This window comes from Eptesicus fuscus, chromosome 4, assembly GCF_027574615.1.
Source record: "Eptesicus fuscus isolate TK198812 chromosome 4, DD_ASM_mEF_20220401, whole genome shotgun sequence".
NCBI lineage: Eukaryota > Metazoa > Chordata > Mammalia > Chiroptera > Vespertilionidae > Eptesicus > Eptesicus fuscus.
The window spans coordinates 2,501,142-2,514,152 of record NC_072476.1 but is presented as its reverse complement, the minus strand read 5'-3'; the positions used below and the strand labels follow the sequence as shown (position 1 = coordinate 2,514,152).

The 13,011-nt window shown below is 55.8% G+C and overlaps 1 protein-coding gene across 3 annotated transcripts in view; it reads right to left on the bottom strand.

Annotated features, from left to right (window-relative positions):
- Window positions 1–13,011, bottom strand: part of EEF2K (eukaryotic elongation factor 2 kinase) — a 66,994-nt gene that overhangs the window by 35,896 nt on the left and 18,087 nt on the right. For 2 of the 3 annotated variants that reach the window (XM_054714405.1, XM_054714406.1), the window contains exon 3: window positions 303–403. In XM_054714405.1, the coding sequence (XP_054570380.1) occupies window positions 303–403 (101 nt within the window). Of the gene's footprint in view, window positions 1–302; window positions 404–3,793; window positions 3,903–13,011 lie in introns of those variants that run through there. The other variant, XM_054714407.1, reaches the window with a different exon arrangement.

Genomic DNA, 13,011 nt, shown 5'->3' with positions numbered 1-13,011 from the left:
CCCGTGCTAGACGGCCTCCTGCTGAGGCTTTCCTGCTGACTAGCGCGGAGAAGACTCCGGTCCGGGCCTCGTCACCGCGGCCTTCTTTATCCTCACTACGTTCACGGTGGTGTTTGTGGCTTTTTGTTTTGTTTTCCACTCTTCCTGAAACCCCCTGAAAATCCTCCCCCCCCTGCCTTTCCAAGCAGGGCTCCAGCACCGGCTGATGTGGTGCTCCCTCCTCCTTGGTCTCCAAGGGGACGCGGGTCTCACTGCGAGGCCTCCTAGAGGCCCGGGGTCACACCGCAACCCGGGCTGCTGACCTGTGACGCGTGGCGTATTCGGTGGCGATGTCCTCCAGGTGGAACTCAGCCCAGGGGTCGGGCATGTGCTTGGCCTTCTCGATGGCATGCTTCCACGCTTCCTGCAGAAGGCAAAGGCGAGTTAGTCCAGGGCCTTCTGGGGCGGGGCTCCGGCCGCCCCAGCCCTGATCCCGGGGGTCCCCCGCCGCTGCGTAGGCGTCTGTGAGAGAGACGGCCCCATCTACTGTCCTTCCAGGAACACGGGCCCCGAAAGACCTATCTGCTCACGGGCACGGCCCTCCCGGGGTGCGGGGACAGCGGGTGCCGGCCGGGGTGGGGGACAGTGGGTGCCGGCCGGGGTGGGGGACAGTGGGTGCCGGCCGGGGTGGGGGACAGTGGGTGCCGGGGTGGGGGGGACAGCGGGTGCCGGCCGGGGTGGGGGACAGTGGGTGCCGGCCGGGGTGGGGGACAGTGGGTGCCGGCCGGGGTGGGGGACAGTGGGTGCCGGCCGGGGTGCGGGGACAGCGGGTGCCCCACATGCTGTGCGTGGCCGTGAGCGCTCTCAGCAGTAATCCGGTAACATCAGGAAACAGGAAATGCATCCTGTATTTTCACTCCATTCTCCATTCTAGGAACGGGCCCTCCATTCTAGGAACGGGCCCTCCACTCTAGGAACGGGCCCTCCATTCTAGGAACGGGCCCTCCATTCTAGGAACGGGCCCTCCATTCTAGGAACGGGCCCTCCACTCTAGGAACGGGCCCTCCACTCTAGGAACGGGCCCTCCACTCTAGGAACGGGCCCTCCATTCTAGGAACGGGCCCTCCACTCTAGGAACGGGCCCTCCACTCTAGGAACGGGCCCTCCACTCTAGGAACGGGCCGACACAAAGCCAGCGCAGCGTGCAAACCCGCCCGGGAGGCGCAGGCTGTGCGGTGCAGGCGGACCTCGCCAGTATTACCTACGTTTTAATGCACCATGTACTGCCCGGAACCGAAGCCAGAGAGAGCATGACCCTCTCGGCTCAGAGCACCCCAAAACCACACAGCAGGTAGGTCGCCCGCCCGTGAACATGGCGCGAAGTTCTTAGCCACAGGTTTCCATGCGCCGTGCCGGGGCCGGGGACCTGGAAACCCAGGGCTCGGTGCCCTCCCCGCCGTGGCTGTGATGACCACACATCGTGCAAAACCTCCAAGGCTGCTGAGGCCCAGGCTCTTCGGGACCCACTGAGAGACGACGAAGCCACGTGAGGAAAAAAGAGAATTCTGATTCTCACTGTCTCATGGTACAGCCCCATTTTTTGTTTTAAAAACCTCATTTTATTGCTTTTACATAACCTCAACGTGGGACCCCTCCCTGCCCCCACCAACAAGCACTCCCGACACCCACACTAGGTGATCCTCTCCCTCTTCCGAGCAACCGGATCCTTCGCCCTGCGGCCTCCACAGCATCAGAGGCAGCGCCAGGCCGGAGCCGGGAGGAGCGGGAGGGCGCTGGACAATGCCTGGGCGTGGCAGGCCCACCGCTTCCAGACCTCACCTTCCCGCACCACCCCTCAGCCACGCAGACCAGTCCTGCAGAAGCCCAGCCTCCACAGACGTGGCCCAAACAGGACAGCATCCCGCCCGTGCCCTCGCCCGCGCCCCATCGCTGGTCCTGCTCAGGGGAGACAGGGCCGAGGAGCTGAGCCTTCCAAGAGACAGACAGAGAGATCGGGGCATAAATGCACACGCGCACACACACACACACACACACACACACACACACACGCAGCCCAGGGCTCCTTGCTGGGGCTTTCTAACATTTCCAAAGTCAAAAAATAAAGCCTGTAATTTTTTTCTTTTAATTTGGAAACTAATTCATATTTAATCAAAATACTTGGGGGAAAATAAAAAACAACTAAAAAAGAAAAAAGGAAAAACAAGCCTGCCACAAGCCATCTATTGACAGCAACTATCATCACTGGTTTAGACTAACTAGTTCTTTCCAGATCCTTTCCATGCATTAAAAAAGAAAAGGTTTTATTGATTTCCAGAGAGAGAGGACAGAGAAGGAGAGAAACATCGATGACAGAGAAACATCAGCATTAATTGGCTCCTCCTGCACACTCCCTCCGGGGGACTGAGCCTGAAACCAGGCACGTGTCCTGACTGGGAATTGAACCGGCGACCTCCTGGTGCATGGGTCGAGGCTCAACCACTGAGCCATACTGGCCAGCCCTGTGCATTTTTAAAATAAGACTGGAATGACACTGTCAGTGTAACTCACAGCATCTCAGGAGCATGGGCCAATGGGACTTGGGACTCTTATTTAGTGATCTGTGTCTTTTCCTGACTCCAGATGTGTCCCCTGTTAGATGTGTAAGACACTGCAGCACCTCAGAACCTGCAGGAGGAAGCGTAAGTGCTTTCTAACCCCCGTCCCCGCCGAGTCTGAGAGCCCTGCAGGCGCACAGGTGCTGGCTGTCCCACGTAGAGCAGCTAGAATGTCTCTCCATGTCACAGGCACACCCAGGCTGGTCGGCCGCACTTCCCCCCGCGGTTGTGAGATACGCGTTGTGTGAGTGTGCCCCGAGGCGTTTCTCCCTCCAGCACGTCCTCGTACAAACACCGCTGGAGTGACACCCGTGTGGACGTGCTAGAGCTCAGGAGGACACGCCTCTTGGAAGTGTAACTGCTGGATCGCGTTTGAATTTACACTTTGAAGCTTTCCTCCAAAAAGGTTCTAAGTTATACTCCGAGAGACGGCAAACACATTACTTAGGAACTTCAACCCAAACGTGGCTGGGAATTTACGGGCGGGTGGCTCAGTGAGCCATGGGTGGTGTCCCGACTTGGCCGTTCGCCGATGACTCACCACAGGCAGACTGAGCTCTTCACGGGCTTTTCCTGTTACCAGTAACCCTGCAGCCGACATGTTTACCACTAAGGGAGTCTCTGAACTGCTGTTCGTGACGACAGGGCCAGCGCTCTCCTGTCCTCCAGCTGCTGGGAAGGCAGCGGCCGCCTGCCCTCCTGCCGCGAGCCGGCGGGTGCCAGCAGCCAGTGGGCTCCTTCTGAGCGTGCCTGTCCCGGTGCCCTGTCCTGTGCCTGACACAGCTCTCCAACCGCACCTCTCTCAGCTGGGGACTCAAACGCTCCCCAAAACACCAGACAGGGGCCCCACATTAGATTACGAGGACCACAGAGATCACCTCCTGGCTGGAGGCTGTGGCAACAACCAAAACCAGTCAAGGAGAAAAGAATTTTAGAGTCAGAGCGTTATTTACAGCATGAAACTTACCTTTCTCGCAAAACCCAGAAAAGACTCATGCCATGCCTTGTTGGCAACAGATGGGTTTCATGCAACTGCGTTTTTAAAAACACAGAATAAAAAGTCCTCTACCCAGACATGGTTCCCTTGACTCCGTTCCCACCCAGCCGACCAGCTGTTGGAACAGCCATTTCCTTGTTTACAAACAACAACAGGGAATGTTTGTCATTCTAGCAGTCCTCAACTCTTTCCTGCCCCAAACCTGGGTAGCGGTGCTCCCAACAGAAACGGGCTCGCCGAGGTCACAGTGCTCGCCAGGTGAGCAGCCCCTGCCTGCGCCGAGAATCGCACTGTGCTACTTCCCATCAGGTTCGGAAGAACAGGCGTGTGGATGCCCGGGAAGTGAGTCCTCTCAGACGCCGTGAAGGCAGCGGGAGGGGGTGCTGCCGCCACTGGTTAGGAAACTTCCTCGCTGACGCGGGACCCAGCCGTCTGACCGCCTCTGGGCGTGCGCAGGGGAGCCGGGCCAGAGACGGCCGGCCGTACACTGTGCGTGATGAGGCTGGGTCAGGGCCAGTGGCCCAGAGGGCTACAATGGAGCTGAGAATTCCTACCGCCTCTGACACAGCTGTTGTGCCACCGTAGTACCTGATGATGACCGTAAGGGACTGTGTTGCTCATTGAAGTGTTTACTCTACACAGTTTTTACTGTTATTTTAGAACTAGAGGCCTGGTGCACGAAATTCGTGCATGGGGGGGTGGTGTGTCCTTCAGCCCAGCCTGCACCCTCTCCAATCTGGGACCCCTTGAGGGATGTCCGACGGGCCCGTTTAGGCCCGTCGGACATCCCTCTCACAATCCAGGACTGCTAGCTCCCAACTGCTCGCCTGCCTGCCTTCCTGATTGCCCCTAACCACTTCTGCCTGCCAGCCTGATCACCCCCTAACCACTCCCCTGCCAGCCTGATTGATGCCTAACTGCTCCCCTGCCAGCCTGTTTGCCCCTAACTGTCCGCCCCTGCAGGCCTCGTCACCCCTAAATGCCCTCCCCTGCAGGCCTGGTCCCCTCTAACCTTCCTCCCCTGCAAGCCTGGGTCCCCCACAACTGCCCTTCCCTGCAGGCCCGGTTGCCCCCAACTTCCCTCCTCTGCCAGCCTGGTCACCCCTAAATGCCCTCCCCTGCAGGTTTGATTGCCCCAACTGCCCTCCCTTGCAGGCCTGGTTCCTCCCAACTGCCATCCCCTGCTGGCCATCTTGTGGCGGCCAGCTTGTGTCCACATGTGGGCAGCCATCTTTGACCACATGGGGGCAGCCATCTTGTGTGTTGGAGTGATGGTCAATGTGCATATTACTCTTTTATTAGATAGGATGCACTCTTTCTACTTATAAAAGCACACCTCCTGTTTACCGCACCTTTTGATTGCAGCATTTTCTCTTGTGCTTGATTCGATCTCGTGTTGCTTTATAAGTTCAGCCCGAGTGCACAGTGCTGACAAAGTCTGCAGTAGCGGGCAGTGACGTCGCTCCTTCCCACTCACTCACTGCCACCCAGAGCGCCGTCCAGTCCTGCGGGATCCCCTCATGGTAAGTGCCCTAAAGGGTGCACCACCTACAGCAGGCGTCCTCAAACTACGGCCCGCGGGCCACATGCGGGTGTTTTTGCCGTTTTGTTTTTTTACTTCTATGTGCAGTGTGCATAGGAATTTGTTCAAAGTTTTTTTTAAACTACAGTCTGGCCCTCCAACGGTCTGAGGGACAGTGAACTGGCCCCCTGTTTAAAACGTTTGAGGACCCCTGCCCTACAGTATTCAGTACACACTCACAGGCACACAGCTGGGAGCACTGGGCTCTACCTCAGCCTGGGTGTGTAGCACGCTGTCCCATCCCGGTGTGTGTGAGCATCTCTATGATGTTCACACACTGATGAAATTGCCTAACGAGGCATTTCCCAGAACACACCCTGTTGTTAAACCATGCATGACTGTACTTGCACGCAGCTGTTAAAAAGATCAAGGTGCTGACATGGGCAATCTCTAAGGCTTATTGTTTAGGGAAAAAAGTAAGTTGCTACATAATGCAAATAGTATAACCCCATTTAATGGTGGCAGAAACCCATAAGTTGCTATCATAGATTTCTAGGGGGTGGTGTCGGCAAATCTATTATATATAAAAGCCTAAGCGACCGAATGACCGGTTGCTATGACATGCACTGACCACAAGGGGGCAGATGCTCAATGCAGGAGCTGCCCCCTGGTAGTCAGTGCGCTCCTACAGCCAACCTCCAATGGCTGGCCAACCTCCTGCGGTCCCTCATCCAGGCCAACTGGCCCCGCCCCCCCATCAGCCCCGACTGCCAGCCAGGTCGAGGGACCCCACCCATGCACGAATGCATGAATTTGTGCACCGGGCCTCTAGTATCCTATCTAATAAAAGAGTAATATGCAAATTGACCATCACTCCAACACACAAGATGGCTGCCCCCATATGGACACAAGATGGCTGCCACAAGATGGCCAGCAGGGGAGGGCAGTTGTGGGTGATCAGGCCAGCAGGGGAGGGCAGTTGGGAGGGACCAGGCCTGCAAGGGAGGGCAGTAGGGGTGACCGGGTTGGCAGAAGAGGGCAGTTGGGGGTGACCAGGCCTGTAGGGAGGACAGTTGGGGGGATCAGGCCTGCAGGGGAGGGCAGTTGGGGAGAACCAGGCTGGCAAGGGAGGGACGTTAGGGGTGACCGGGCCAGCTGGGGAGGGCAGTTAACGGTGACCAGGCCGGCAGGGGAGGGCAGTTAGGGGTGACCAGGCCAGCAGGGGAGGGCAATTAGGGGCAATCGGGCCGGCAGGGGAGTGGTTAGGGGGTGATCAGGCTGGCAGGCAGAAGCGGTTAGGGGCAATCAGGAAGGCAGGCAGGCGAGCAGTTGGGAGCCAGCAGTCCTGGATTGTGAGAGGGGTGTCCGACTGCCCATTTAGGCCCAATCCCTGAGGATATCCCTCGAGGGGTCCCAGATTGGAGAGGGTGCAGGCTGGGCTGAGGGACACCCCCCACCCCGTGCACAAATTTCATGAACCGGGTCTCTAGTATATACATAAAAGTCTATTTAGATATAAATGCATTTAAAAAGGTCTGAAAGTGACTTACACCAAACAGATACAATGATTCTCTCTGGGAGCAGAGGATGCGAGGTTCATGGAGGAGACCAGTTTTCTCTGCACGGTGTGTGTTTAGCTTTAAGAATGTCTTAGGGATTACATATGCAAATCAAAGCCCATAAAGGCCGCTGGCAGATGATTCTCCAGGCCCTGCCAGCTCGTACATTCTCGAGTTCTGAAGATCCTAACCTCAGCTGTGATGGCTAATGGACCTCGCACAGGCAGGAGGACTCGGAGTTTCATGACAAGGAAAACAGAACCTTGCCTAGCGAACTGAAAGGATTTGGTTCTTCAAAGCTGGAGAGCACAACATAGAAATGTAACAGAAAGAGCAAAAGTAAGTCTCCCGGGAGCGAGGCTGGATGTGAGTCCTGTGTCTGCAGCTTCTTGGCCGCCCGGGATGTGGTGGCTGCTGTTCTGTCATTCACTGCCGCACAGAGGCATCGTGGCTGCCGGAGGCCTTCTCCCGCAGACGGCAACTGTGACATTCGCCAACGGGTGCTACAAAGCACGTGTTCCATCCTCACTTCGCGACAGAGCTGTGGCCCCACCCTCCTAGCCAACAGGAAGCCAGGCCCAAGGACCAATCAGAGGAGTGGGAAGCAGTGAGGACGCAGTCACACCTGGGAGGAGAAGAGGCCGACAGTGCCGATGGCGGGCGGCCCACCCTGGCCACACGCGCTTGGAGCGTTCGTGCCATTTCCAAGAAGCCCAGCGCTGAATGCGGCAGTACAAGACCAAGTCTCCACCGGAGGGGAGCTGAGGGAGACAGCGGTGCACCCACACGCTGGGCCTCCTGGGAGCCACAACCGACGACGGGTCCCTGTTTGCAGGTGTGAGGACGCACCAGCGGGCCGGCAGCACTGGCCGCAGAGCACAGCCCCGCGGTGCAGTTCAGAGCCCCTGGCGGTGCCTGGGCTGTGTTTGTACTGAAACACAGAACCGTCTGAACATACACTAGGACCTTCATAGCAATTACATCTGCACTTGCACTGTTTTCTGCAAGGAACACCAATTACTTGTACAATCAATAAAACGAATAACTGAGAAAGAAACAAAGCTGAAAACCCTCAAGAAATCTTTGTCAGAAGTAGTAGTGGCAGCTGATCCCTCCCCAACCAGTGGGAGTCAGAGCCGCGGCTAAAGAGGGCAGGATGGGAAGGCTGGAGAGAACAGCAAAGCAACAGCAATGGGATGGCATGGTGCCCTTGCCTCCTGGGAGCCCTGCCCGACAGGACCCTGGCAATCTTGCTAAGGGCGGACAGGCAGGTAGGAGGGTCCTCAGCTCAGTGATGGGGGACCCGAGGCTCAGAGCCAGGAGGAGACTTGCCTGCAGACATGCAGACCCAGGACTCAAACCCAAGCTTGTCGCCTGGCCAGCGTGGCGCAGTGGTTGAGCGTCAACCTATGAACCAGGAGGTCATGGTTCCTGGTCAGGGCACATGCCTGGGTTGTGGGCTGGATCCCCAGAGGGGGGCGTGCAGGAGGCGGCTGAGCAATGATTCTCTGTCCCTCTCCCTCTCTCTCTGAAATATATATATAAATTTTTTTTTAAGACACACAACTTGTCAAGCCCCAGTTGCCTGCTCTTTCACAAAAAGAACAACGGCCAAATATAGAGCATTCCTCTCCCAACGTCTACCCGAGAAATAGAAACGTGTCCACACAGGATCTGCGTAGCACTGCTCATAATAGCCGAAGGGAGAAACCACCGGCAAGGGCCTCGGCTGACGAATGGGTAAACGAAATGTGGTCTCCTCCTACAATGGAGCCATCATGGGCAACAGAAAGACAGGCCCTCCTGGCAGAGGCACGCCTGGCTGAGCGTGGAAAACATTATGCCAGGTGAAGGCAGCCGGCACGAATGGCCACAGGCGGTATAATCCTGTTTGTATGAAATGTCCCGAAAAGGCAAATCCACAAAGACGGGAAGTAAATCAGTGGTTGCCAGGGGCTGGGTGGGATGGGGACACGGGGGGTGATGGGTAAAAGGTATGGGGTTTCTTTTTAAGGTGATGAAAAAGGGCTAACATTGATTGTAGTGACGAATGCATGATTTTATGAATATACCAAAAGCCATTGAATCGTACGTTTTAAATGAGTAACTTGTATGGCATGTGAATTATACTTCACTGAAGATGCCAAAACACTTTTACAAAAGAAAATAAAAGAAGGGGGGCCCTTGTGCCCCAGCACTTCCACGAAGATCGGGCATTTTATGGCACAAGCACACACTTTGGAAACACGGGTCCCCACAGCCTGACTCGAACCTCCCCCACCTCCTGCTTTCCAGAGCCCAGGTCACCAGGTGGCCCCTGCCCAATGCCAGCATCACTCTTTTTCCTTCATCTGCCGGCAGGTCCTTATCTTGCTGGAGGGCCAAATTGTTTTGGACCCAGGATGCCTGAGCTTGCTCTCTGCGTCGGCATTCTCAGAGCAGCAGGCAGAGCTCAGAACTGGTCACCGCCGCCTCTGGATGTGCGCAGAGCTTCCTGTGGTCACTGGGCGGGGCAGGAGCCCAGTGCTGCCGGGCGTGGCCTCCCAGGGCGCAGGTGGCAGGGATGCCTCCCTTCCCAGCGAGTCCTCAGACACTGCCTCCTCCGTGTCATTCCAGTGATGGCTGTCCTCTGCACAGCTGAGAGCCACCCTGGGCGCGCTGAAAAAATCAGTATCATCGCCAAAGTCTGCCCACAAGCAGGGTGCCCATACATCCTGGGGGCACAGATACTGGTATGACCTCTTTGACCTCTTTGCAAGGCAACCGGCAATGCCCAGCCAATTTCTACACCTACAAATGTTTTGCTCCTGCCATTCCCCCTCTGGAGGAGGGGGTGGGGTACCTGGCTGCACACCCCTGTGAGGGCAGGAGAACATACTCACAGGGATACTATGGAAGCGCTGGTTTTGGTAGCGGGAGACTGGAAATGACCTGCAAATCCATCCACAAGGGACTGGCTGCCTATATCACGCTGCTTCCAAGCAACGGCATGGCATTCAGCCTTAAGAAACAATGGCATAGCTGTGGCTCAGTTGGTTGGAGCGTCACCCGTGCACCAAAAAGCTGCAGGTGCGATTCCCAGTCAGGGCACATGCCCAGGTTGCGGGCATCATTGATGTTTCTCTCTCCCTCCCTCTCCCTTCCTCTCTGACATCAATAAAAACGTATTTTAAAAAACAACAACGTATGCAAGACAGCACACCGCAGTCACCCACAGCCCCAGCGGTGACGGTCGCAGAGGCTCGGGCTGACAGTCAAATGCTAACCGACAAGGGCTGCTGCGCAGGTTAGATGAATGGACATGAGCACGCGTCCCGCGCAGCGGCAGCCTGCCCCCAGCGCTGCCAGGACGCTCCGCTGGCATCAGCCCCCCGTGCCAGGAAAGAGGGCCAGCGGCGGAGGCTTCTCCATGTACGTAATTTCTGCAGCTTGAACCCTTTTTACCTTGTTCATGCGGTAGTTATATATTACACAATATATACATTTTAAACTTCGCTCACATATATGCAGGAGCAGATGTATCACAGCACTGCCTACAATAGGGAAAAAAGGAAACAACGTACGTGTCCCTCAGGGGTCCCCTAACCCACGCACCTCATGTGACGGAACACAGTGGAGGCCACCGTACACACAGGAGAGTGTCCCAGGACAAGAAGACAATTTTTAAAAATAAAATGTCCTACTCTATTAAAAAATGTAAAACAGACATGCTTATTCTGGGAAATGGAGAGATGAGAGACAAGGAGAAAAGGAGCGAATCCCTCGTTACCAAACCCTGTCCCTGTGGGCGGAGGCCCGGCCTGGGTCAGCACGGAACCCGCCATCCAATACACGCCCAGCCTCTGCCTGGCGGAGCGCGTTGGAGGAATGCCAGGTGGCCGTTTTGCTTAAACCAGCCAGGTTGCCATGTCGACAGTAAATAATTAGGTTTGTCGAGTGCCAGGGAGAGTGAGGTTGGGAAAACTGAGCTGTGGCTCCCTCCAAAGTCGCCACCGGCCAAGGAACCCCCGAGCCCACTTCAGACGACAAGGGCCTCGGTCGGGGCACCCAGAGCTCCACCGTGCAGTCACAGGACGACAGAGGGGGACAGGCTCACAGAAGGCGCAGCGGGTGCCCAGCCCCAGGAGCACAGGAGATGGCTAGGGCCTCTGTCTTCAACTCGGGTCCCCAGGAGCCACCTACCCATCCTAACGGGCACAGAGGCAGCGGGGAAAGAGGCTCAGGAAGAGGCTCAAAGCAAAGCCGGAAGGCCCTGGGCCTCGGGCTCCCAGGCTTGGGGAGGACTGGGAACTTTGCCTTCTTGATTTGATTTTTGCTTTATTTTCCTTCTAAAAACACTTTTTCTGCATGTAAGTAACATACATGTAGCTTTAAAAGCGCCAAATGTTTATAATATGTAATGTATGATATATAATACATGATATATAATAAAATAGATCATCAAAGTCCCCCTTAACTGCAACCTCCCCCTCAGAGAGAATTACTGTTTATTGTTGCATGCAAAATTCTCAGTTTTTGTCATGCAAATACAAGTATATGTGTATATATATGCTTACATAAAAGTGGGATTGTATTATATTTCAACTTGCTTTTTTATATATCAGCATATAAAAACAAAACAGCAGCCCTAGCCCGTTTGGCTCAGTGGATAGAGTATCGGCCTGTGGACTAAAGGGTCCTGGGTTCGATTCCTATCAAGGGCACATGCCTGGGTTGTGGGCTCAGTCCCCAGTAGGGGGCGTGCAGGAGGCAGCTGATCAATGATTCTCTCTCTCACTATTGATGTTTTAATCTCCCTCTCCCTTCCTCTCTGAAATCAATAAAAATATATTTAAAAATAAACAAAATGAAAACAAAACAGCTTATGAAAATCAAAACAGATGGTACGTGAGGACCAGCACTGCGCCAAAGGCTTTCCACAGATCCGCCCCAGATCGACATATCTGTGCCTGGCTCCAGGGCAAGCCCCACGGACCACCTGCACCCTCAGGTAAGTGCAGCGTCGGCAGGACCCGGGTCTGTAACAGGTCCTCTGGATGGACACCGGAGCGGTTTCCATGTTTTCCTTCCTCTCCGGCAGCGCAAAGCACACTCTGAATGTGTGAATGTGACACTGGTGCTCACATTTCTGTCCTGGTTCTTGGTGGAGGCGGGACCCCATGCGGGATTTGCAAACATATGACGGAGAATACTTGGGGTTGTCATAATGGGTGGGGGTATGTGGCCCTTGTGGGAGGGCCAGGCATGCTGACTCTCCTGCAGTACAAGGGACATTCCTACCCACTAAGAACTGTCCCTCCCAAATGTCAACAGCACCCTGGACGGGACACTGTGGCTGAGGATGAATCTTGGAGATGGGATTGCTGTCTGAGCTATAAGTATTTTATTTTAATAACTACTGTCAGTCAGATGGCCCACAGGGGTTTTATGTAAATACTATCTTCCATGTGCTCTTTAGAGACAGCACGCACAGGGAAGTGAGCTCAGCACTCAACCATCGCCTCACTGATCCCAAATGAAGCACCTACTGTGTGCACAGCATGGTTCTAGGCACTGGGGTGAGTGGCGAAAGGTCACACAGGGCCCTGCCCTCATGAAGCTCACGCTCTAAAGCCACACCTACAGAAAAAACCCTTCCTGGATCACTCGGCCTGCGTTCCCTTTAAAAGCCTCACCATACTGAGCTGTTGTGGTCAGAGACGGTGCCCATCCGTGTCTGAGACCCTTCAGCTTGGGGACCTACTCAGTGTGTGCTAGAAGATCCCCCAGACCCGTTCCTGAGAACAGGCGGCTGGATGGAGCCCCTCTGAGTCCTCCCCTGCTCCCACCCCTCCCCTCCACTCCCGGAGACCAGCAGGATCCTCCTGCCCTGGAAACAGCCCCTCTTCTGTGACCCCCCAGTCCCATCTCATGCCCTGGCCAGCACTGACCACATCAGAGATGGAGGATGCCTGACCCAAGCTGGGCCAACCAGATTCCCCTCCTCCCACCCCCGGAATTGGGGTGCAGAGGGTCAAATCTGCCTTTGCATGTGGCTCCATCTATAAGGAGGGGACCAGGCCGGCAGGGGGGTTGGGGTTAGCGAGGGACGACCAAACGACTGACCAGCAGGCTGCATGGGGCGACCAGGCCGGTGGGTGGGGGCAGTTAGGGGAGACCAGGATGGCAGAGGGGGGCAGTTAGGGGCAATGAGGCTGGCAGGCAGAGGCGGTTAGGGGGATCAGGCTGGCGGGGGCAGTTAGGGGCAATCAGGCAGGCAGGCAGGTGAGCAGTTAGGAGCCAGTGGTCTCGGATTGTGACAGGGATGTTCAACTGCCGGTTTCGGCCCAATTCCTGGGA